The sequence below is a fragment of the Urocitellus parryii genome, chromosome 11 (assembly GCF_045843805.1).
Source record: "Urocitellus parryii isolate mUroPar1 chromosome 11, mUroPar1.hap1, whole genome shotgun sequence".
Lineage (NCBI taxonomy): Eukaryota > Metazoa > Chordata > Mammalia > Rodentia > Sciuridae > Urocitellus > Urocitellus parryii.
Genome location: NC_135541.1, coordinates 36,088,527 through 36,115,121, shown reverse-complemented (window position 1 = coordinate 36,115,121; position 26,595 = coordinate 36,088,527). Strand labels below are relative to the sequence as shown.

At 38.0% G+C, this 26,595-nt stretch overlaps 2 protein-coding genes across 2 annotated transcripts in view; one reads left to right on the top strand and one right to left on the bottom strand.

Annotated features, from left to right (window-relative positions):
* Nucleotides 1-23,453, top strand: part of Echdc2 (enoyl-CoA hydratase domain containing 2) — a 51,607-nt gene extending 28,154 nt beyond the window's left edge. The window contains exon 10 of the mRNA XM_077791661.1: nucleotides 23,105-23,453. Within this exon, the coding sequence (XP_077647787.1) occupies nucleotides 23,105-23,194 (90 nt within the window). The 3' untranslated portion in view covers nucleotides 23,195-23,453. The remainder of the gene's footprint in view (nucleotides 1-23,104) is intronic.
* Nucleotides 1-26,595, bottom strand: part of Zyg11a (zyg-11 family member A, cell cycle regulator) — a 41,052-nt gene that overhangs the window by 6,167 nt on the left and 8,290 nt on the right. The window contains exons 3-13 of the mRNA XM_026381636.2: nucleotides 23,682-24,433; nucleotides 18,322-18,462; nucleotides 17,571-17,747; nucleotides 15,043-15,107; nucleotides 13,298-13,397; nucleotides 13,161-13,214; nucleotides 7,543-7,704; nucleotides 7,422-7,466; nucleotides 4,343-4,537; nucleotides 977-1,038; nucleotides 518-615 (exon numbers count right to left, since the gene is read on the bottom strand). Of these exons, the coding sequence (XP_026237421.2) occupies nucleotides 518-615; nucleotides 977-1,038; nucleotides 4,343-4,537; nucleotides 7,422-7,466; nucleotides 7,543-7,704; nucleotides 13,161-13,214; nucleotides 13,298-13,397; nucleotides 15,043-15,107; nucleotides 17,571-17,747; nucleotides 18,322-18,462; nucleotides 23,682-24,433 (1,851 nt within the window). The remainder of the gene's footprint in view (nucleotides 1-517; nucleotides 616-976; nucleotides 1,039-4,342; nucleotides 4,538-7,421; nucleotides 7,467-7,542; nucleotides 7,705-13,160; nucleotides 13,215-13,297; nucleotides 13,398-15,042; nucleotides 15,108-17,570; nucleotides 17,748-18,321; nucleotides 18,463-23,681; nucleotides 24,434-26,595) is intronic.

Below are 26,595 nucleotides of genomic sequence, written 5' to 3'. Positions count from 1 at the left end.
TTTTTTTTTTTAAAGAGAGAGAGAGAGAGAGAATTTTTTAATATTTATTTTTCAGTACTTGTCAGACACAACATCTTTCTTTGTATGTGGGGCTGAGGATCGAACCCGGGCCGCACGCATGCCAGGTGAGCGTGCTACCGCTTAAGCCACATCCCCAGCCCTGGCCTGGAACTTATGATCCTCCTGCCTCAGGCTTAAAATAGCTGATATTAATAAAAAAATTTCTATTTCTTTTTCCCCCAATAATAGGGATCCAATACAGGGGTGTTCTATACCACTAAACTACATTCCCAGCCCTTTTTGTTTTTTGAGAGAGGATCTTGCTAAATGCCTGAGACTGGTCTTGAACTTGCAATCCTCTTGCCTCAGCCTACTGGGTCACCCAACTTCACTTTCTTTTTAAAAAGCTAAGTTCAAAAGACACAGATGAGAAAATTTTCAAACTCCATATGGAACTTATTCATTATTCAGAAAAACAGCTGAGAACTATTGTTTTAAGTATATGTTGAATACATACGATTTTTACTGCAGACGTGACACATGGCCCATAGTCCCCAGAGCTGAACCACTGGTTGAGAGAAGTTGCCAAGGAGTGAGTAAAATGACTTGAAAGATCTAAAAAGTACAAGGATGTGAATTCAGAACTCAGAAATATGAAAATAATTTAACATTTTCCCCCATAGTCAGTTCCTCACCAAGCCAGATATACTATGCAATATACCTTGGTAGCTATCATTTAAACTGAATTTTTTGTCAGATGCTCTACACATTCAATATCTCATTTCTTCCTCAATCTGGCACACTGTCCACCTCACTTCTTAATTAAGAAAAATGGAATCATTAGAAATGACTTTCACAGTATCACAGAAAAGAAGTGGGATTTGAACACAAGGCTAAATGATACTGAGACTTTATTACTATATAATCAAGCACACTAAGGACAGGCTTGAAGAAAATCACATCATAATGAAATTACCTGTATGTTACCAATGCTGACATCTTACAACTTGGACTTGGCCAATTCTTCATGGTTGCATGCTTTTCCCCAAAAGACAGGGAGAAACAAAGATTCAATTATTATATTCCATCATTTATAAAAGGTCAAGAGATTATTTCATGTCATTTATAATTAAATACATTTGAAACAAAAATAAATTTTCAAAACATGGGAATGACAAAATTTAGATATACCTTCTTACCAAATCATTTGACAACCATTACATATGTAGATACATGAAGAAAAGAATGCAATAAAGGCTTCTTTTTTAAGGTACTGAACTGAAATTACACTACATCCTTAAATCCCACTCACTGAATAGTAAGAATGGTTTAAAACAGAAGAACTCACTCTAACAGAAAACATGTGGAATGTATTTTGAATCACTTCTTTAAAAGCCCTCTGTTCCTGCTGAAGGATAGAAACAGCCTTTGGGACAAGAAGTCCCCTGTGTTTCTCCTTTGCTAGCAAAGCAATAAACCTCTTTTTCCTCTTTCTCAAAAATAAATAAATAAAAATAAGAGAAGAAATCAAACACCGAGAACAAAGTAGATGGGAGATATAGTACCTGAGTGTGGTAAGAAAAACAAACCCCTGGGGACAGTGGTGCATGCCTACAATCCCAACAACTTGGGAGGATTACCAAATTCAAGGCTAGTCTCAGGAATTCAGCAAGATCCTCAGCAACTTAGTGAGACTCTGTCTACAAATAAAAAAATTGGGCGTGGTGGCACATGCCTGTAATCCCAGAGGTTCAGGAGGCTGAAGCAGGAGGATCCCAAGTTCAAAACCAGCTTCAGCAACTTAATGAGTCCCTCAGCAACTTAGTGAGAACCTATCTCAAAATAAAAAATAAAAAGGGCTGGGGATATAGCTCAGTGGTTAAAAGCCCGTGGGCTCAATCCTTGATACCAAGATATAAATAAATAAAATAAAAAGCTAGGGATGTTGCTCAGTGCTAAAAGCACCTCTAGGTTCAATCTCCAATGCCGCAAAAACCCAATTTGAACACAATCCCTAGGAGATTTAAAATTTTTCACACAAGTTACTTTCCAAAATGAAACTAGAGGTGGGCTTCAAAACAGGAGGATGGCTGAAATGATTAAAGAATGGGGCTGGTAATATAGCTCAGTTGTTAGAGTGCTTGCCTTGCATTCACAAGGCCCTGGGTTCTATACCCAGCACCACGCACACCACACACACACACACTTTTTTTTTTTAAAGGCTGGAAATGTAGCTTAGTGCTTATGTAAATTGTGTAAGGCCCTGTGTTCAGTCCCCAGTACTGAGGCGGGGAAACACAGAAAGCATAAAACACAGTCTGGGGAAGGCCAATATCCCCAGAAAGAAAAAAAAAATTTTAATGAAAAAGTGGGGGCTGGGGTTATGGCTCAGCAGTAGAGTGATCACCTAGCATGTGCAAGGAAGCCCTGGGTTCGATCCTCAGCACCATATAAAAATAAATAAATAAAATAAAAGTATTGTGTCCAACTACAACTAAAAAACAAATATTTTTTAAAAGATGAAAAAGTGGGCTGGGCACATGACTCAGTGGCACTGTGCTTTCCTGGCATGTATAAGGTCTTGGGTTTATTCTCCAACATCAGAAAGAAAAGGAAAAGGAAAGAAAAAAAAGAGGAAGGGAGGGAGGGAAGGAAAAAAGGATGAAAGAAAGAGAGCTGGGCACAGGAACACACGCCTGTAATCCTAGCAACTCCAGAGGCTGAGGCAAGAGGATGGCAAGTTCAAAGGCCAGTGTCAGCAACTTGGAGACACCTTGTCTAAAAATAAGAAGAGATGTGGAGGTGGTTCAGTGCTCGTGACCCTTTGGGTTCAATGTCCAGTACTGCAAAAAAAAGAAAGCTCTTTACCTTCAAAGTTTGGAATCATAGGAATATACCTTGATGAGGGTTCATTTTCTTTTACTGCATTGAGTACTTATTACCCTGGAAGTTTGTTTCCTTCATTTGGGGAAATTTTTTCTTTTCCAGTTCTAGGGAGTGAACCCAGAGGCACCTTACCACTGAGCTACATCTCTAGCTCTTTGAATTTTGAGATGGGGTCTCTCTAAGTTTCTAAGTCTGGCCTTGAACTTGCAATCCTCCTGTCTCAGGCTTCCAAGTCACTGGGATTAGAGTGTGCACTATCATGCCTGGCAAAGACTTAAAAATTCTGAAGGAAAAATATTTGAAAGCTAAAAATTCTACACCTAGCCATTTCACCAACTAAATGTGAGAGTAAGATAAAGGCCTTTAGAAACAGTTGAGATTTCACTTTCATGCATCTCTTCTTAGGAAACTACTGGAAGATATGCTGGGGAGCGAGTAAACCAAGAAACAGGAAGGCATGTAATCCAGAAAATAGGGAAGCAACACAAGAGAGACGATGGGAATATGCAGAATGGTAGTAAAGGAATATCCTAGGACGACAGTAACAAAGGTATACCAGATAATACAAAACAAGCAGACCAGATAGAGGAGACACAGAAGGCTCTTGAGAAGGTGAAGTGGATAGAACAGTTCTGAAATGTACTGAAAAACTTATAACTAGAGTATAGGAAAGATTAGACACAAGAGATAGCAAGAATAAGAATCATTCTTTCCTATTTGGGGTCAATTAATGGACAGAAGACGCTTAAAAGTAAAAAATAGCAACAAGGCTGGTCACCATGGCCCACACCTGTAAGTCCCAGCTACTTGAAAAGCTAAGGCACGAGGATCACAAGTTCAAGGCCAGCCTCAGCAATTTAAAAAGGATGGGGATGTAACTCAGTAGTAAAGTGCCTCTGGGTTAAATCCCCAGTACCCACCCCCCCAAAAAAAAAACCCAAAACAAACAAAAAACCCATAATATCTTAGAGATATGGAAGTAAATACCAAAAGAAATAACTTTTAAAAAGCTAAAAGAGAAAGGGGATTTGCATAAAGCCATACACAACTGTTTGCATGTGTAACTTTTATTAAAAAAAAAAAAAAGAAACAGTAAAAGAAATGCAACAAAATTTTGCATTCAAGAGGTTAACTTTAGGGCTGGGGATGTGGCTCAAGCGGTAGCACGCTCGCCTGGCATGCGTGCGGCCCGGGTTCAATCCTCAGCACCACATACAAAGATGTTGTGTCCGCCAAAAACTAAAAAATATAAATATTAAAAAAAAAATTCTCTTAAAAAAAAAGAGGTTAACTTTAGGTGAAAGAGCATGGGTAAGTTTCCATTTTCTTCTTTCCTATATGTATTTTTCCCATTTTTTATAATGATCATATATTTCTAAACCTCTTATGATCTATAAAAGTAAGCTATATACAAGAAAAGATTACACTGTTTTGTAAAGAAGAATGGTTCCTGTACCAAATCCTGGAGAAGAGCATTCCTCTGCAGGTCGCGGAAGAGCCAGGGCTGTTTGTCAGAAGTCAGGTGGGCTATGATACCTGCAGCAAAATAGCTCACTTCTATTTCTTTGCTATGAAGTAAACTGCTGATATGCTTCATCACATCTTCAGTCACCAGCTTGGAAGAAAACTCTCTGACTTCAGCTATGTTGTTCTACAGGTCACATGAAGCAGTGAACATCAGGGACAGGAAGGGAGGAGAACAAGGAATTAGCTTTTCTCTCTTTCCTACTGCTCATCTCAGATCCCGCTCAACAGCCTAATCCCCAAATCCCCTTTAGCATGAGCATGATCATTACAAATAAATCACCAGATGAGCACTTGCTCAGTACCAGGCATACTACTAGGTAAATGTCTTTTTCTAACTGCCTTATCTCTCATTTAATACAAGAATCAGGTTCACATTACTCATAACTGCATGAATTAAAACACAAAACCAGGCCTTGACAAACAACATAATCAGGGGTCTGCTACATGTTACATTATCTTGACAAGTTTAACAATAGGCAGGTAATATTTGTTTTATTATGTTGCATTATTTAATTTTCAATGCTGTGTAACAAATTACCATAAACTTAGTGGCTTAAAATAATATGAATTTACCTCCTCACTGTTTCTGTGGAACAGGAATCTGGGTGGGGTCCTCTTTCTACTCTGAGATCTCCTAAGGCTGAATTTCTCAAGTGCAATCTCCACTGATGCTGGCAGAATTTGTTTCTTGTGGCTGCAGGACTGAGAGATCCAGTCTCTTGCTAAAAGCCACCTTGAGTTCCAAGAGGTTGCCCAGTTCCTTGAAATGTGGGTTTCTCCCTTTTCCAACTACTAACTTCAATATATTTTGCTCCTTTCGAGTTATAAGAGTCCTTAAAGTGTGTTTACTAGCAAGATGGATTCATAAATATATTGTAACATAATAAGGACGTGATAACCTATCATCTTTGCCATATTCTAGCTGTTAGAAGCAAGTTAACAGGTCCTGCTCACACTCCAGGAGAAGAGGACATTACAAAGAGAAACAAATACAGGAGGTTGAAATGTGTGGTCAGTCACTTGGGGTCTGACCACACAACTGAAAAAGCAAAGGTTTGAAGAGATAGAACCAACAGTCAAAGAAAATAGAACAGAACATAGGGGCTGGGATTGTGGCTCAGCGGTAGAGCGCTCGTCTAGCATGGGCAGGACCCGGGTTCCATCCTCAGCACCACATAAAAATAAAGGCATTGTGTTGTGTCCATCTACACCTAATAAAATAAATATTTTTTTAAAAAGTAAATAGAACAGTTACTTTAAATCAATGCTAACTTCTGCTATTGCTTCAGCAACATCTTAAAAAAGTACACCATGGACACTAGTATGCTGAAAAGAACAAAGGAAAGTAGAGCTGAAATTGTACTGTTTTTGAGAATCCCCTCAACCTCAGCTCCTTTTTTCCAGAGATGAGATATGACCCTTGTAAATAGCATAGTTTAAGGGCTAGGTCTATTAGACATTAAATCCAAACAATATAAATCTTTTGGAAGTCTGAAAGGCTCCAAAAAATATCTTAAAAAATGGAAAATCTGGGCCTGGGGATGTGGCTCAAGCGGTAGCGCGCTCGCCTGGCATGCGTGCGGCCCGGGTTCGATCCTCAGCACCACATACCAACAAAGATGTTGTGTCTGCCGAAAACTAACTAACTAACTAAATTTTTTTTTTTAAAAAATGGAAAATCTAAATTTTTTTTCCTTGTCCCCCCATCTTTGGACAGTGCTGGGGATCAAACCTGTGACCCTGAACATGCTAGGCAAATACTCTTGTCACTGAGCTAGTTATTAACTAGCTAGTAAGATATATAAGGCTTTAGTCCAACTTTCTGGTATTATTTCCCATTGCTAGTCTCTTTTCCAGTTTCTCCCAAAATTTCAATTCTGAAATTTTCTGTTTCATAGTATCTCTTTAATGATTATATTGTCTTTAGCCCAAAATGACCTTTGTCCCTACCTTCTGCTTTTCTGTAACTTTTTGATTTCCAACAATAATCATTTATCCCTCTCTGTGATGCCTTTCACATCTACTGTGTTGTGAGTCCTATAGGTGCCAGGTATATGAAGAGCATAAGTCACAATCCTCATTTTCAAGAAGTTTATGATTAGAAGCAAAGGCTCCCACAGGACTTATGCTTCTCTTCTAGCAATACAAGATGCAGTCTTCAAGGAGAGAGCTGTGTACACAGGTCTAACACTACCTCCTAAACTTGGAAAGTATACGTACACTCAGCCTGAAAGATTTATTTGTCTGTATCTCCCACTGCACTCAGCATGATAAAATAAAGGTGTGCATGGTACATTTTTATTAATTTTTGTAAATCATTAGGAAACAAATTTCTCAATTATGGAATATTTTGAATGAGAGAATACACAAATATGAACAAAGAAATTTCTAAAAAATTGATTGCCTTGGGGCTGGGCAGGCACTGGAAAAAAATATACATATATACATAATATAAATCACCTTGACAAGGATGCATTATAGTTAAGGTTGTTAATACAAGAGGGTCTGGAGGCAGCTCGAGTTTGAATTTTGATTCTATACTAAAGTATATGTACGATGGGACTTGGCCCTCTATTGCTGGCCTGAAACTACCACAGAAAGAAGCCCATGATGACACAAGGCCCAGTCAACTACCAGTCCCAACTTCAGACATGAAAGTCGGGCCACCTTAGACCATCTGGTCCCAGTTGAGTCACCAGATGACTGTGGCTTCATGAATTTCCCCCAGGAGACCAACAGAAAAACTGTAGAGCTGATCTGAACTCAAACTGTTGATCCACAAATTCTTAAGTAAAAAAAATGGCTATTGTTTTAAGTCACTAAGTTACAGTTTGTTCACAGCAATAACTGGCTGACATATAATGTTATTTACTTTATAGGGATAATGTGAAAATTAAATGAGTTTATACATGTAAATAGATTTTAACATTTGCTAGCACATGGTAGGTACTACATCCATGTTAATTTTCTGAAAGTAATTAAAATTAACTCAAAACAATTCACCTTACCAAGAGACCAAGTACTTTGCTTTGTACTGAAGACTCTGAAAAAGTCTGTCAAAAGAATAAATAGGTTACTTTATCATGAAGAAAAGAATTTTTACATATAAAGTCAATCCTATCTTCCCACCTCTAAAACTTGAACGTAGATTGCCAATCCTTGGTTTTCAATAAAATGTTTGCAGGCAGCTGGAGATTCATCTGTAAGATTCCAAAGTGCTTTCAAAGCAAACAAGAGGGTGACATTATCTAATTTTTCAGTAGTCTTTTGTTTCACTATCGCTATAAGTTCCTAAAACACAAAGAGACAGGAGGTTAGATGCCCTCTTGAATGACTCACTTCCATTACAAGAAAAGCAAAATTAAGAAGAGTGTTAGGGGCTGGGGATGTGGCTCAAGCGGTAGCATGCTCGCCTGGCATGCATGGGGTGCTGGGTTCGATCCTCAGTACCACAGGCAACTAAAAAAATAAAGATGTCGTGTCCACCGAAAAACTAAAACATAAACATTAAAAGATTCTCTCTCTCTCTTAAAAAAAAAAAAAAGAAGATGTTAGAATCAAATTCCTGTTTCAAACCCAAGTTTCATCACTTAATAGCTTTGTGATCCATTTTTTCAATAAAATATATTTTAACTACCTCCTATGGTTTTTTGTGATTAACTGAAGAAAACAAAAATATAGACGGGTAGTAGCTCAGTGGTACAGCACTTGCCTGGCATGCATGAGGCCTCCTAGTTCAATCCTCAGTATAACCAAAAAAAGAAAAAAAAAGGGGCAGGAGGATAAAAGTTTAATAAGCGTGATTAGTTGGTAAAAACAAACAAACAAACAAACAAACAAACTGCATTATTGCCAGTAATCTCAGTAGAGCAGCTCAGGAGGCTGAGGCAGGAGGATCATGAGTTTAAAGCCAGCCTCAGCAATTTAGCAAGGCCCTAAGCAACTCAGTTAGACCCTGTCTCTAAATAAAATACAAAAAAGGGCTGGGGAAGTGGCTCAGTGGTTAAGCACCCCTAGGTTCAATCCCTGGTACCCCTCCCCACAAAAAATGGGCATTATCAAGTATATATCAGATATTCTACTTTTTATTGACTGAAAACATTTAGTTAACACCATCTGTAAGTCAAGTACTCATTCAGGTAGCAGAAACAGACAAAAAAAAAACTTGGTTTTTCCTCAACTAAAAATTTTAGGGGGCTAAAGTTGTGGCTCAGTGGTAGAGTGTTTTCCTAGCATGTATGAGGCAATGGGTTAAATCCTCAGCCCCACATAAAAATAAATAAATAATCCCACTCTCAAACATCCTGCCTTGCCATGTGTCCTCTCCCTATTGCATGAGCTCCCACTAAGATGCCATTTATCATATGATGCAGCTAGGGGGCCCTCACCAGAGCTGGCACCATGCTATTTGGACTTTCAGCCTCCACAACTGTGAGTTAAAAGTAAATAAATAAATAAATAAATAGTCCACCAACAACTGAAAAATATATTTTTTTAAAGTTTCCAAATGGGGCTGGGGTTGTGGCTCAATGGTAGAGTGCTTGCCTAGCATGTGTGAGGCACTGGGTTCAATCCTCAGCACCACATATAAATAAATAATAAGTTTCCAAATCTTTAAAAAAATGTATTTTAGTTTTGTCAAATGCTCTTAAAGAAATACACAAAAGCTTGAAATTTTACTTTATATAAAGGGTAAGAGGGAAACCTTCAAATATAGGTAATATGTAAGCTAGGGCACTCCTATAATACCAGCAACTGGGCAGGGGCAGGTAGAGAGACAGGAGGACCACAAGTTCCAGAACAATATTGGCTAATTAGCAAAGCCCTAAGCAATTTAGCAAGAACTTGTCTCAAAAAATAAAAAGGGTTGAGGGTGTGGTATAGTGCCCTGTGTTCAATTCCCAGTACCAAAATAAATTTTAAAAATAAATAAAGTTGTGACAGCTAAGAGTAGCAGGAAGAAGATATTCACCTAGGCAGTCAACAGGTTATGAATAAGGGCAAGGCAAGGAAGAAAGGGAGCAGTGAAATGAGGCTGTCCCTGAAACATTTGACTGTGGCAAAGCCATGGTTCCAGGCTTTACGTGCTTTCTCTGAAACATATGCACAGTAACTGATGAGGTAGTATCACTATGACAGAAGTCTGATTTTTAATTGCTAATACAGTTTTCCAAATGAAGAGTCAAAGCACAGAGATTTAGCCCAGGTCATATGACTAGTAATTGGTTGGGCCTTGTCTGCCTAAATCTGATTCCTGAGCTCTTGTTATCACTACCTAAAATGTCTTTCTAGTAGAAAATATCATTATTATATGCAAGTATGAATATAACACAATGAAACACTTTATTCTGTACAATTAATATGCACTTTAAAAAATAAGGCTGGGGGCTGGGATTGTGGCTCAGCGGTAGAGCACTCGCCAAGCATGCTCGAGACCCGGGTTCAATTCTCAGCATCAAAAAATAAATAAATAAATAAAGGCATTGTGTTGTGTCCATCTACAAAAAAAGATATTCTCTCTCTCTCTCTCAAAAAAAAAAAAATAAGGCTGGGAATGTAGCTCAGGGATATAGCACTTGCCTAGTGTATGTAAGGCCCAGTATTAAATAAATAAATAACATTTAAAAACCAGAAAACAAAATAAACTTGTCTCTCTAGGAAATCCACTGTTCTTCCTCCCATTATGTTGCTCGGAGTCCTTGCTCTATTTGCATCCAGTCCTGTTACCATTTCTTGACAGTTTCACAACTTTTACTTTAGGATAAATGCTAAACCTAACTATCAGTCCGCTTCATGCCTCCCCCAAACTCTGAAGGTTGAAAAAGTCTGTGCTTTCAATATCTGCCCATAAATTTTAAAAGGGCATTCAACTGTATTTTGTTCCAAAGATTGTTATTTCCTAATTCTTCTCCTCAAACTTTAATTACCATCTTTTTACACTCATTGATCACTTCATATCTCTCCCTTTTGGTTATGCTGAGGAACAAACATAGGATCTACCACAAACTGGGTGAGAGCTCTACCACTGAGCCAAATTCCCAGCCCTATTTTTATTTAAAGACAGGGTCTTTCCTCAAAAGGCTAGGCATGGAACTGCCATACCGCTCCTTAGTATTTCTGCAGAAGAATTAAAATCATCATATTACAATGATACATGCCACCCATGTTCATAGCAGCACAATTCATAACAAAAGTCATACAGAAAAATGAAATTATGTCATTTGCAGAAAAATGGATGAAACTAGAAACCATTAAGTAAAGTGAAATAAGTATAGCTCAGAAGGTTAAGGGTCCTATGTTTTCTCTATGTAGAAGCCAGAGAGGAAAAACGAAAAGAAGGATGGGGGCAGATCTCATTAAAATCAAAGGGACATCAGAAGAGGAAAACAACCAAGGGATGGGAGTAGGGAGACAGGGGGAAAGTGCTACGGAGCGATACTACCAAATTATATTGTTATATTATATGCATGTACAAATACAACAACAAATCCCATCATTATGTACAACTAAAATGCACCAATTAAAAAATGCAGAGTGTGGGGAGACAGACTCTCACTATATTGTCGAGGATGGCCTCAAACTTGCAATTTCTCTGCCTCAATCTCTCAAGAATCTGGGTTTATAGGTATATGCCACCATGCCCAGCTCATATCATCTTTCAAAGTCACTCTTCTAAATTGGCAGGTTTACACTTGCATCAATGTACTCTGCTTTCTCTCCTACTCCACTAAAGCCAACATCTTTACACCTGCTCTAAATCTTATTCCTGCAAACTCAAGGATTTGGTGTCAAAATTATTTTCTCAATGGGGTGCCAAGGCACAAGCCAGGGAATTTGGGAGAATAGAGCAGCAGGATGGAAAGTTAGAGGCTAGCTACAGCAACTAAGTGAGATCCCACCCTCAGTAACTTAGAAACCCTGTCTTAATTTATTTATTTATTTATTTATTTATTTATAATTTATGTGGTGCTGAGGATTGAACCTAAAGCCTCACAAGTGTGAGGCAACCGCTCTACCACTGAGCTATAACTCCAGCCCCTTAAAAATTTTTAAAAAGTTGTCTTGTTTAGGGCAATTTTTCCCTTGTTCATAGGCACAAAATATCTTAATATTTTACAAAATATCTATCTTATAAAATCTATCTTACAAAAAAATTACTATTGACTCCACATAGTACCATTCTCTTTCCTTCTCATTAAAATCAACATAAAAAAGTTTTCTCCATTTCTTTGTTCATCATTCAACTTGTTTGGCCCAGCATTCTCTGAAAACAGGACCTACCAAGATGTCTCATGACTCCCATCATGCCAAATTCAAGAGTCAATTCCATTGTCATCTCACTCAACTACTCAGTTAGATCTGACACAACTGCCTGAGTTTTCTTGAATATTTCCTCTTGGATTCTAAGACAATTCTCTCTCCTGTTTCCTAGCACATTCTGGATGCTCCTTCTCAAACTCCTTTTTTTGCTTCTCCTAATTTTCCAATGAACTTCTGTATATCCTTTTCTTTTCTCTATATACACTCCATATTCTTTCTAGGTAATCCCATCTAATCCACAACTGATGAATAAAATAATTTCTCTACCCCTAACCACCACTATGAGCTGCAGCCCAGAACTCAAACCATCTTCTTGTTTTTTTTTTTTTTTTTTTTTGGGGGGGGGGTACCAGGGATTCAACTCAGGGGCACTCAAAAACCACTGAGCCACATCCCCAGCCCTATTTTGTAAGACAGGGTCTCACTGAGTTGCTTAGTGCCTTGCTATTGGTAAGGCTGGCTTTGAAATCATGATCCTCCTGTCTCAGCTTCCTGAGCCAGTGGGATTACAGACATGCACCACTGCACCTGGCTTCAAACCACCTTCTTTTTTTTTTTAGTTGTAGATGAACACAATACCTTTATTTTATTTTATTCAGTGCTGAGGATTGAACCCTGTGCCTCCTATGTGCAAGGCAAGCACTCTACCACTAAGCCACACTCCCAGCTTTCAAATCACCTTCTTGACAACTCAAGCACCTCAGAAATGAACAGGCCCAAAAGAAAGTTTTTATCCTTGACTTTATCACTATTATAAACATGCATCAATAAATGGAAAAATGTATTGGTTGGATATCAAACACTGAAGTATCCACAGATAACAGCAATGCAAAAGGCATAAAATAAGAAATGTATCTAAATAAAATACAAAATAGGGCTGGGGATGTGCCTCAGTGGTTGAGTACCCCTGAGTTTAATCCCCAATACCAAAAAAAAAAAAAAAAGTGCAGAATAAAATGACACAAAATGTTTTGAATGAGCAATGTTCACATAATCCTAATGTAAATACTGATTACAGATTTAATTGTGCTATAATCTTTTTGGGAACTGCAGAAAGAATTAATCTGTAGAAATATATGTAGGAGAACCAAATTTTTATTTATTATAGTAACAAAATAAATATCTAAAACTGCAAAATCAAGAAACTGCAATTAAGCATTATATTTTGAAAAGTAGAAGTAAATAAATAGCTATAAGAATAGAAATTTCTCTTGGGGAACAAGTTTTACAATTTCTTTTCTTTTCTGTGGTGCTGAGAATTGAACCCAGGGCCTTGTGCATGCAAGGCAAGCACTCTAACAACTGAGCTATATACCCAGCCTACAATTTCTTTTTAATAGGGCCTTTAGACCTATTTATTTTTTTAAGCTGCATTCACAAAATACCTGCATTTTTACAAAAGTTAAATGAAGATCAACTCAACCCACCTTAACTGCCATGAAGAGCTCTTCTTGGAGTTGTGCAATTTGCTCTGGTGATAGCTAAAGGCAAGTAAAAAGCAAAAAGTGAAGTATCCAAGCTGTATGAGGAGGAAGAGCACGATCTTGACCTAAATGTCACATACCTGCAGTGCTAGAATAGAGGTGATGCTCACTGCCATAGTTTGCATTTTGGGGTTCTCATGCCTACAGAGCCATTTCATAACAAACTTGGCAGCATCAAACCTGAAAAGAAGTGTTTATTTTTCTCAATATTACATAGTTTGTGAAACTGTACATGGCAAATCACTCAGCCTCCCCCAACAAATCCTGTAACAAAAATAGTTTTGAACTTATAAAGCCTCAACTATGAAAATTGAGCATTTAGGAGATAAGATAGAACAGGAGAGTATACAAATAGAATGAGTACGCATAGGGTACAGATCAAAGGAAGGGTACCTGCAGAGCATGAAAGCAGCAGCCCTGGATTCAATCCTCAAAACCAAGGGGTAATAAAAAGAGCGAGAGAAAAAGAATAAAAATACAACACTGGGGCTGGGGCTCAGTGGTAGAGCTTGCCTCACACAAACATGTGAGGCATTGGGTTCGATCCTCAGCACCATATAAAAAATAAATAAATAAAGATATTGTGTTCATCTACAACTAAAACATATTCTTTTAAAAAACAGAACACTGGATAAGCAGATCCAAAGAAACCTTTTTTTTATTTTTATTTATTTCTGGGGATTTATTTTTATCCTTTCTGGGAACTGAACCCAGGATCTCACATAGTAGTAGGCAAATGCTCTATTACTGAGCTACATCCCCAGCCCTTTTCATTTTTTATTATGACATGGAGCCTCACTAAGTTGCCTAGGCTGGCCTTGAACTTGTGATCCTCCTGCCTAAGCCTCCCAAGTAGCTGGGTTTATAGCCCTGTGCAACTATGCCTAGCAAAAAAACTTTTTAGCATTTAGCTTCTACTATGATGAGTCTAAAGAGTTTCCAAATAGGTAGTAATTTGTAATCTGAATTGTGGACAGTGCCACAGCAAACTTACTATCCATAACCCTTCACCCACAAATTACAGACTGCATGGATATCAAACACTGAAGTATCCACTGAAAACAGCAATGTAAAAGGTGTAAATGTTAATATACAACACCATTTGAAGAGAACTCCCACATACTTCTTAAGGACTTAAAAGATTTGAATAAAAGGCTGGGCATGGTGGTGCATTCCTATAATCCCAGCGTCTGAGGCTGAGGCAGGAGGATCACAAATTCAAAGCCAGCCTCAGCAAAAAGCTCATATCAGCCTGTGCTTAATTTTTCTGCTTTCTGCAGTTAACTAATCTAAATGCTTTAAACTCGTGAATCTGGAAGATCACAAAGGCTTTGAAAAGAATCCCAAGAATCCCTCTATAACATCTAGGATGATAATGATTTTTTAAATTATTATTAAATAATCAATAACAAAATAAATGACTAAGATTCTTCATATGGCCAATACCTCTTAAACTATGTACTTTGACAGATAATTTATAAACATTATCATATCAAATCCTCAAAAGAGTTACTATTTTACAAACAGAGGAAACATGTGCAGAGACAATGGAAGGGCTAGAACTTGAGTCCAAGTGCATTTGATTCTTTGGAGCTCATTATTTTTTTTACCCACTGCCTGGTCCTGGAATCACTTTGGGAGAGAACATTTACAAATACAATACCACTGATCACTACTGTGTGTTAGGCTCAAAACAGCCTTCTGCACAAACAACTTGTCTGAGCCTTAATCAGGCCTTGGCCAAACTAATAATCAAATGCCAACAGTGCTCAGAGGAACACTGGCCAGCACCCCAATCAGATGACCAACTTCTATTTATACTTGCCTGTCAAATGGAACATCCACAAGAATCCTGGAATTGGTTAAGGAAAGAAGACAATTCTTCTGTAACTTTTGAGTAAAAAAGAAAATAATTGTGAGTAAATGTAATACTCCATTCTAAATACAGGTTCCAAACATTTGGATGGTGCTAAAATGAGCTTTTCTTATTGGGAGCTCACTGCTGTAGCTCTCTTCAAGTTTTTCCTTTAAACCTACAACTGATGACTGCCATGCAGGAATGAAGACTAATTGAGTCAGATCTTTTAACTTTTCAAGAACAGGTGAAAATACAGATTTCTTAAATGAGAAAGATCACCTTCCTTATTATATTTTTAAATATCAACTCCCACTGGGACAGGCACAGTAGCAGATGTCTGTCATGCTAGAAACTCAGGAGGCTGAGACAGGAAGACCAAAAGTTTAAGGCCAGCCTCAGCAACTCAGCAAGGCCCTAAGCAATTTAGCAAGACCCTCTCTCAAAATAAAAACATAAAAAGGGCTGGGAATGTAGTTCAGTGGCAAAACACACCTGAATTCAATCCCCAATACCAAAAAAAAAAAAGAAAATTATATCTATCTCCCTCTCTCAATTCCTATCATAAAGACTCATTTAGATCTGACAAATTTATTCACCCATGTAACCATCACCACCACAAATCAAGAAAAAAACATTTCTATCATCCCCAAAGAGTTCTACTATGCCCCCATCCTGGCAGCCTCAACCCCAGAAAATTACAGTTATAGTTTTTTTTTTTCTTTTAAGGTTTTACAAATGGAATCATATAGTATCTACTCTTAGAATATTTTGCCTGGGGGCTGGGGATGTGGCTCAAGCGGTAGCGCGCTCGCCTGGCATGTGTGCAGCCTGGGTTCGATCCTCAGCACCACATACAAATAAAGATGTTGTGTCCGCTAAAAACTAACTAACTAAATAAGTAAATAAATATTTAAAAAAAAAAAAAAAAGAATATTTTGCCTGGCAAATGTTTTTAAGATTCATCCCTGTTGCATGTATCAGAACTTCATTTCTTTCTGTGCCAAACAGTATTTCCTTATACCAATATACAATTTATTTATTCACCCAATTTTTTTAGTAATTATGAACAAGGTACTATGAACATTCTTATATAAACATTTATATAGACATATAATTTTATTCTCTTTGCTAAACACGTAGGTGAGAATAACTGGGTAGAATAAAAAGTGTATATTTCATTTTTAAAGGAATTACCAAACAGTTGAACTGGTAGTTGTATCGTTTCACATTCTTACAACCAAATGAGAATTTCAATTGTTTCATACCCTGCCAACACTTGATGCCTTCTAGTTATTGGCCAGTCTAAAGGGTATGCAGTAGTTTCTAGAAGGAGTACCAGTATCTCACTGTAGCTTTAAATTGAATTTCCCAGGTAACTAAGAGTATTGTAGTTGGATACCAATGGTGCACACCTGTAATCCCATCAACTTGGGAGGCTGAGATAGAATACAAGTTCAAGGTTAGCCTGGAAACTTAGCAAAAAACTGTCCTAAAATTAAATAATAATAATAATAATAATAATAATAATAATAATAATGGCTGTAGATGTACTCAATGGTAAAGCACCACTGGATTCAATCCACACACACATCCCCCAAAAATTACTGAGGTTCTGGAAATTGAACCCAGAATCTTGTCTGCTAGGCAAGCACTCTGACATTGAGCTATATGCCCCCAACCCTTTTATTTTTTATTTTGAGACAGTCTCACTAAGCTGTTCAGGCTGGCCTCAAAATTGCAATCCTCCTGCTTTAGTCTCCAGAGTAGCTGGGATTACAGGCATGCATTTTAAAAAAATTTTAACCTCATTGCTTATCTGTATTTCCTATTTTTCTATACCAAACATCATATATTCCTTATCTATTTTGTCTCTCTCCCTTCCTCTCTTCCCCTCTTTCTCTCTCTCTCTGATACAATGAAAAACCAGAACTAAAAAATACACATTTGTATTTTTTGCAAGTCATCCATGGGCTGTGTGTGTGAGCTATGCTCATTGGAGCGATATTTTGAGGGGACAGGTCTGGCATTACGCGCTGACTGGGCTGTGCGACAAGTGCACCTTTCCTCTTGCTCAGCCTGTGATCGCACATAGCACCTGAGATGGGTGTGATTTGCCAAGATGTCAATCAACCTGCTGAACATAAAACATTGCAAAATAAGACTCCACCTCTGAAATGTTATCCCCTGCCTTGTTTGGTGAAGAACATTCCACTGAAGCTCCTGTGTGTGTCTCCTTTGTGTGTGTGTGTGTCTGGGTGTGCACTCTTTCCAGAGCTGTCCAGTGTGGAAGCTGACCCTTAAGGTGGCAGATCAGTCCCACCCTAGATCTGAGAAACTCATGTCCTTATGTTGTGTGATTTCTTCACTGTTTTCCTAGTTTAATGTTGCAGCCAGCTCTTTTGAACCCAGCTCATCTTGTCAGTGTGGGCACCTGGTGAGAGTAAAGTATTTGCCCTGATCTTAAAAAGCACAACTAAAATTTCAATCAAAATTACCTGTTGGTAATGGGGGAAATTTTTCAGAGCCTTGAAAAGTAGACAAGTGACCTCTGACAACAGGCGAACAGGCATTCCCTGGGCCAGACCCTGGCGTGTTAAGTTGAGGGCACAAGCACTAGCTGTGAATTGCACTGGTAAATCCATTGGATGATTCCTCATTCCTACAGCCACAAGCTGAAGATAAACATGGTTTGAGAGTATAGAACAACATCAACATTCTTTTTACTGCCTTGTGCTTGTTCTGGTTGGCAAAATGTTTGCTCTTTATCATAACAGTAACAGATATTACTTATCCTCAGCATTTACTCTTTTAGGACATTAAGGTATTACATCATTACACTCTAATTAAAAGGCAGTCATTAACTTTCTGTGTGACTTTGGACAAGTCGCCTCCTTTCTCTGGACCTCCCATTTCCTCACACCTAAAACTAATTTCACAATCTTTCCTTGGGCCTCACTCCATTCAAGGTATTCCAATAGGCATTTCAGAGAACACAAATATGAACCAGACTTATATCTTATTCTTTAGTGTAAAGCCTTGTAAGAGCAACAGTGCACACAGGCAAACACTGTGAGGGATTCCAACAACATGAAACTTAAAAAAGCCCCATCAAAGACATACAAATAAGTGATGCTGAGGTAGATATGGAGGGAGCACTCATTTCTGGAAAGAAATCAAACATACAATTACTTATCTAATTGAACCAAGTAATCTGAAAAAAAAAATTCCTTTCTAGGGTATAGTTACCTTTAAAACAGCAGGCATGTGTACATGCATTGAAAATGTCTCTGTAAAGAGCCTATAAAGAGCTTCCTTCATAAAACATGACCTGTTCCCATATCGGCTCAGTGCTTCGGAAATCTGACCCATACTGGCTCCTCCAGCAACCTGAAAAAGAAGCACATTACTAATAGGTTTTACCAGTCATGCCCAAGCTTCCAATGTTTGAAACAATATTAAGAGCTGTTCAATGATATATTCCAGGTGGTTTACAAAGTTGTTCTCATTTAGTCAGAGAGGTAAAGTATGCTGCTAATTTAACAAAGAAGTAAACTGGAGAAATGAAAATTAAATACCATCTCCCTATAACTATATTACAATTGATACTTCAACTGAGTACAATCCTCAGTAATGCAAAACAAGAGAAAAATATTCAACTAATATAATGAGTTATGTGTAATTTTTTAAATGTTAAATTATTGAAAGCTAGATTATAATTAATTGAAGAGTTATATTTTTTTTTAAAGAGAGGGAGAGAGAGAATTTTTTAATATTTATTTTTCAGTTTTCGGCAGACACAACATCTTTGTATGTGGTGCTGAGGATCGAACCCGGGCCGCACAGACGCCAGGCAAGCGCATTACCACTTGAGCCACGTCCCCAGCCCCAAGTTATGTGTAATTTTTTTAACAACCAAAAATAATGAACACATATAATGTTTCTCAAATAATCCTATAGAATTAGAAAAAAAAATAGAATAATGGTCATGTAAAATAATACAAAAAGACTAAGGATATAGTTCAGTTGGTAGAGTATTTGCCTACCATGTGTGAGGCCCTATATTCAATCCCCAGCAACATAAAATAGAAAAAGAAAAAGGAATTGATTTTTTAATTTTTTTGAGTAGCATTTCTTTCTTATTTATATAGTATCATAATTCTTCCATGCTATCCCTGAATAACACATTTTATTTTATTTTTTTTAAGAGAGAGAGAGAAAGAGAGAATTTCAATATTTATTTTTCAGTTTTTGGTGGACACAACATCTTTGTTTGTATGTGGTGCTGAGGATCGAACCCGGGCCGCACGCATGCCAGGCGAGCGCGCTACCGCTTGAGCCACATCCCCAGCCCCCTGAATAACACATTTTAAATAGTCAATATGAAGACTTTGGATCTGGAAAATAATGGTGTTCACCTGACTCCAAACCACCCCTACTCCCAACACCCTCATATCATCTCTTCAAACTATAAAATCAACAAAGAATTTAAACAAACTAGACATGACACAGTTTACAGCATTACTGGGTAGTGAGGGGAAAAAAGAAGGAAATGGGGGAGGGGAGATTAAGGATCATTCAAAAGAAAAAGAAAACCTTCACCATTCTACCATGACAAATAACATCATCACCCATTGGATGATCTCACTCCACTAAATTGACAAGAGACTGCTTTTAAATTAGGAACCTGATCAACCAAATGCCCGAAAATGAAAAAATTAAAACCAATTCCATATAAAACATTTTTGAGAATGTCAGAAAAATGAAAACCTACATATTTTGGCTTAAAAAAATCTTTCCATAAATGAAAAATCAGAAGACAATTATACCATAGCACAGCACTCCAAACTTAATATTCTTTTTTTTTTTTAGTTGTAGATGGACACAATATCTTTATTTTGTATTATTATTATTTTATGTGGTGCTGAGGATAGAACCCAGGGTCTCATGCGTGCAAGGCAAGTTCTCTATCACTGAGCCACAACTCCAACCCTCAAACTTAATATTCTTAACACAAATTTTGGTATATAAATATATATATATATACATCCAGGCATAGTGGCACCTACCTATAATCCCAATGACTTGGGAGACTGAGGCAGAAGGACCAAAAGTTAAAGGTCGGCCTCAGCAATTTAGAGAGACTCTGTCTCAAAATAAAAAATAAAACTGTCTGGGAATGTAGCTCAGTGGTAAAGCATTCCTGGGTTCAATCTCTAGTGCCAAAACAAATCATTAATATCAAGGAGCTAAAGCAAGGGTTTATTAAATTCTGGAAAGAAAAAGATAAAATTTTACCAAATAGAAAGACTAAGTTACAGGGTACACAAGGAAGAATAGAGTTAAATTTAAAAAAAAAAAAAAATGTAGTATGGGGAATAGCATGGTGCTGCTTGCCTCTAATCCCAGAAATCTGGGAAGCTGAGGCAGGAAGATCACAAGTTCTAAGGCTAGCCTCAGCAATTTAGCAAGGCCCTAAGCAACTTTGTGAGATACTGTCTAAAAAAATAAAAAAGGGCTGGGAATGTGGCTCAGTGGTTAAATACCCCTGGATTCAATTCCGCGTACCTCTCCTCAAAAAAAATTGAGTAAGAAAGAATATAGCAGGAAAACTGACTTCTTCCCTACCTCACCCCCAATCCAACACTGAGAATTGAGCCTAAGGACAATCTACCAACTGAGTTATACCTCTTTTCATTTTGTGTCAGGGTCTCACTAAGTTGCAGAAGCTGGCCTAAAACTTGCAATCCTCCTGCCTTGGCCTCTAGAGGTATGCACCAAATGTATCCAGCTCAAACAGTTGTATCCTATACAGTGCCCAGGATCCAACCCAGGGCCTCATGAATGCTAGGCTAGCACCATACCATTGAGCTACATTCCCAGTCAAAACAAGTAAAAACTTAGAACAGAAAGCAGAAGCAGAAAAAGATCTAGAGAATCATTACAGAATAAAATGAAAGAATATCAAACCTATACAGACAAGTTTCTGTAGGAAAAATGAACAAATACTTGAAACTACCATCCTAGAAAACTGTCTAGATAGAAAAGACCTAGGGGACTCAGGGTGTATCTCAGTGGTTGAGGCTCAGGGTGTATCTCAGTGGTCAAACTCTTGTATAGCATGTACACATGTTCATCCCAGGCACAAACACCTAAAGAAGAAAATGTGAACATAGTTAGTGACTATACAAAATACTTTTACACAGCCAGGCAAGGTAGTGCAGGCCTATAATCCCAGCTACTTGGGAGGCTGAGGCAACAGCATTACAAATTCAAGACCGGCTTGGGCATTTTAGTGAGACCTTGTCTCAAAATTTTAAAAAATGAAGAGGATATAGCTCAGTAGTAGAGCTCTCCTGGGTTCAATCACCAACATCACACACACACACACACACACAATACACTTCTGAACATATACATTTAAATATATTTTGCTTTTCACAAAATAAGCCAATCCCCCCAAAAAACCAAAGGCCAAATGTTTTCTCTGATGTGTGGATGCTAATTCATGATGGGGGGAGGGGGGCAGTGGGGAGAGGCTAGGGAAGAATAGAGTTACTTTATATTAGTTAGAGGGGAGTGAAGGGAGGGGAAGAGGAATGGGGGTAGGAAGGATAGTAGAATGAATCTGACAAAATTATTACCTATGTACATAAATAACTATATGACTGGTGGGATTCTACATCATGTATAACTAGAATAATGAGAAATTATACTCCATTATATATGATGTATCAAAGTGCATTCTAAACTGGGCACAGTGGCACACTCCTATAATCTCAGCGGTTGGGTAGGCTGAAACAGGAGGATGGCAAGTTCAAAGCCAGCCTCAGCAATGGCAAAGCGCTAAGCAACTCAGTGAGACCCTGTCTCTAAATAAAATACAAAATAGGGCTGGGGATGGGGCTCAGTGGCCAAGTGCCCCTGGGTTTAATCCCTGGTACCAAAAAACAAAAAGTGCATTCTATTGTCATACATGATTAATATATATATATATATATATATATATATATATATATATATATATATTGCTTTTCAAAATAACACCATGGGTGGGGCTGGAGTTGTGACTCAGTGGTAGAGCACTTGCCTAACATATGAGGCACTGAGTTCGAATTTCCATACCACATATAAATAAAGGTCCATCAACATCTAAAAACAAAATAGTAAAAAAAAAAAAAAAGAAAGAAAGAAAGAAAAGAAAGTTACACTGTTTAAAAAAAAAAAAAAAAGAAAGAGGGACTGGGCCTGGGGCTGGGGCTCAGTGGCAGAGCACTCTCTTAGCATGTGTGAGGCTCTGAGTTCAATCCTCAGCACCACATAAAAATGAATAAATAAAATAAGGGTATTGTATCTAACTACAACTGAAAAAAAAAAAAGAAAAAAGAAAAAATGACACCATGGGCTGAAGATACAGCTCAGTTGTAGAGTGCTCACCTAGCATGTGCAAGGCCCCGGGTTCAATTCCCAGCCCAAAGTTATAAACTTATTCTGGCAATGCTCAAAACATTTCTTTTTGGTGTTGCTAGGAGCCAGGCCTGGTGGCACATACCTATAATCCTAGCTATTTGGGAGGCTGAGGTAGGAGGAATACAAGTTTGAGGTCAGCCTGGACCAGTTAGCAAAATCCTGTCTCAAAACAAAAATTAAAAGGGCTGAGTGTGTAGCTCAGAGGAACAGCAACCCTGGGTTCAATCCCTAGGACGTCCCATTCCAAACACACACACACAACTGAATGTAGTTGAGAGGCAGATGATCAATATGGCTAGCACTATTACAGGTGTGTCCCACCAAGCCTGGCTATCCTCAGTTCTTTAAAAAATAAATAAATATATATATATTTTAGTGATAAACACATTTTTATTTATTTATTTTTATGTGGTGCTGAGGATGGAACCCAGTGCCTCATATATGCAAGGCAAGTACTCTACCACTGAGCCACAACCCTAGAACCCTCCTCAGTTCTTAAGAGAGGTAAAGAGCATAAGTTTTTTTTTTTGTTTGTTTGTTTTTTTCTTTTTTTATTTTTTAGTTTTCGGCGGACACAACATCTTTGTTTGTATGTGGTGCTGAGGATCGAACCCCGGCCACACGCATGCCAGGCGAGCACGCTACCGCTTGAGCCACATCCCCAGCCCCAAGAGCATAAGTTTTAAGAGTCACAAAGATTTGGATTTGGATGCAGGTACCAGCTTTAAAATTGAATGGTTCATTCCATGATGGTAAGTAGCTAAATCTCTCTGAGCTTCCCTTTCCTCATCTGTAAAATGGGAGGATTAAAGAAGAAAACAATGGGCAAGCACAACACCGCCACATAGGAGGTAATCGATAATGGCTATAATTATTATCAAGCTAGACTGGGAGACATGGAAGCAGGAAGTGTATCTTAATGTAACTGTATCTTAATTTAACAGTTAATAATTATTGTGCACCCACTATATCACAACCTATCACATAGTGGGTGCACAATAATTATTAACTGTTAAATCTTAAGGATTTTTTTTGTTGTTGTTGGTTTTGCAACTAACACCAAGTACACATTCTGGTGAACAGCAAGAACTTAACAATGTTCTGAACAAATAAAACAAAACTTATTTTTATGAACAAACCCTCAAGCCTTGCTTTGTAGTGAAGAAGTCAGAATAACCAGCATCTGTAGCCAAGAGCCCAACAAATTGCATTTCAGGTCGCTGCTGTATAAATCGCTCTACAGTTCCATCAGTGATAAAACTGCTGCCAGAAATATCCAGGGACACAACATTTGGCAGGATATCCTCCTGCTGTAACAAATGAAAAGCTAAGTCTGATTTGAGTTGCCTGTGATTGGAAATATCAAGGTGACGCAGATATTGAAGTTCTCTGATGACTCCAAGAATTTGTGGTTTGGTCATGGTCAGGCATTTCAGGTAGTGCATTGTGAGAAACTTGAGTCGATCCTTACAGTTAAGGAGTGCAGAGATGTTCGTGACCAGAGTATTGGAGATGTCCAAGTTTTCCAGGTTTGGTAACTGAGAAACATTAGCCAGATCTTCAGTATGAAAGCAAACGTTGAAAACACTTAAAATACGAAGTCCAGTGAGCTGACCAAAGGACAGCCGTTTTGAATCTTGAGGAATGCTTGTCGAGTCTAATAGGAGACACCGGAGATTTTGCTGGATCCAGCTATTGCTGCAGAGTCCACTTAAGATATCTGGGATTGGAAGGTCAGAGTGCACTGCAGTGGCATCTACTTCAACAAGCTTATGATGGCAGAAGGCTTTTATGAAGGCAGCTGCAGAGATTTTAGCTTTCTGGATATTTACCATCTTCAGGTTCATTTGGTTGCCTTGGAAAATACTTGCTGTTCTATCAGTCAGCTTGCCTATAAGAGAAGCAGAGCTAGCTTGTAATGACAATGAGATCTCATGTCTTCCCAGGATGCAATGTGGAATGAACAGACAGACAGATGCTAAGAATAATAAAGACTACATTTACCACTCACTCTGTGCCAGGCATTGTTCTAAATTCTTTACCAAGATCATCTCACTCTTGCACTAACATATACAGGAACTACTACTACTATTATTATATAGATGAGGAAACTGAAGCTTGAAGAGGTTAAATAACTTGCAGGTTTAAAATATGTGGTAAGTTGGACTCCAGAGACCAAAGTGATATTTATAGTAACCTTATTTATAGAAATGAAAAATGAAACTAAACAGGTATGTAAATGACATATAAATGTAAATAACTCTTTGCTGACTGATCACTTTCCCCCTCCCCCAGTACTGGGGATGGAACACTAAGATTTCCATCCATCTTTTTTTTTGAGGTACATTTTGCTAAGTTGCCCAAGATGGCCTTGGATTTGCCCTCTCAAACTCCGAGGCGCAAACAATCCTCCTGAGCAGCTGGAACTACAAGCGTGCCTCCCTGCTTTACCTAATAATTTCTCTGCATCTTTCTATGTTTAGATATACAAATATTTACCATTATGTCACAATTGCTTGTAGCACTCAATTGGGTATCATGATATATGGGTGTGTATCCTAGAAGCAACAGGCTTTACCATCTATCTATGTTTGTGTAAGTAAATTATGATGTTCACACAGTTTGTTTGTTTGTTTGGTACTGGGGATTGATTTTAAGGGCACTCTACCACTGAGCTACATCTCTAGCCCTACCTATTTTTCATTTTGAGACAGGGGCTCACTATGTTTCCAAGGCTGGCTCAAACTTGCAATTCTCCTTCCTCAGCCTCCTGAATCGCTGGTATTACTAGTAGGTACCACCCATCTGGCAGATCTTTTTTAGAATATGTGCCCATTGTTAAGTGTGGCATGGCTGCAGTCAAGAAAGTATGTAAACCCAGGTAGTCTGGTTCTAAAGCCAGAGCTCTAAATCTTTAATCCTTACTGCCTTTAAGGGGAAGCCAAATAAGTAGAAATCTTATTAGGCAGCAGCCACTGAGAGTGGAACAAAATTAAAAGAATATCATGACTCACCAACCCAGAAAAGAAACAGAAAAACAAGGAGATATTTGGACACATGGTTCTGAAGCTCAGAATAAAGGACTAAGCTGAGAACTCTGGGGAATTAGTAGTAGTAACTAAACCTAGGAAAATTACCCAAGAAGTGTGCAAAGTAAGAAGGGTTTTCAATGTCATGTATATCTAAAAAAAATAAAAATATATAAAAAAGAAGGTATTCAAAATAAAACCTTGGGGCTGGGGAGGTGGCTCAAGCGGTAGCGCGCTCGTCTGGCGTGCATGCGGCCCGGGTTCGATCCTCAGCACCACATACAAACAAAGATGTTGTGTCCGCCAATAACTAAAAAATAAATATTAAAAAAAAAAAAAGTTTAAAAAAAAAAATAAAAAAAATAAAACCTTATTTATGGTATGTACAAGCAGAAAGCTAACTGTGGAACAGCTCAGAAAACAAGAAGAAATCAGAAAAACACTAAGTCAGAAAAGTCAACGACAGCAAATGAACACAACAATTCTAACCTCAAGAACTCCTGCTTTTGGGTGTTTGCAATGATAATCTATCTACGGACATAATAATCATAGCAACAATCAACCAGAAAAACTTCATAGAACCATAAATGAAGTACAAGGAAACACACACACATAGCCTGAATCTGATCAAACATCCAATTAACACAAAATACAGGGATCAGAGAAACATGTCAATATCAGAGCACACAAGGATGGATGGAGGTAGAGCACTTGCCTAGCATGTGTGAGGCACTGGGTTAGATCCTCAGCACCACATAAAGTAAAATAAAGACATTGCAATCACCTATAACACATATTTTATATATATATATAATATGTGTTCAGTTAATAATGGCAAAATCCAGATTGTACAAAACTCTATAGAACAAGCAACTGGTTTCTTTAAAGCACACACACATGGTGGCAACATGCCTGTAATTTCAGCTACTTAAGAGGCTTGGGCAGGCAAATCACAAGTTTAAGGCCTGTTTCAAATTTTTTTAAAAAAATGGGGGTGCTGGGGATGCAGCTCAGTGGTAAAGTG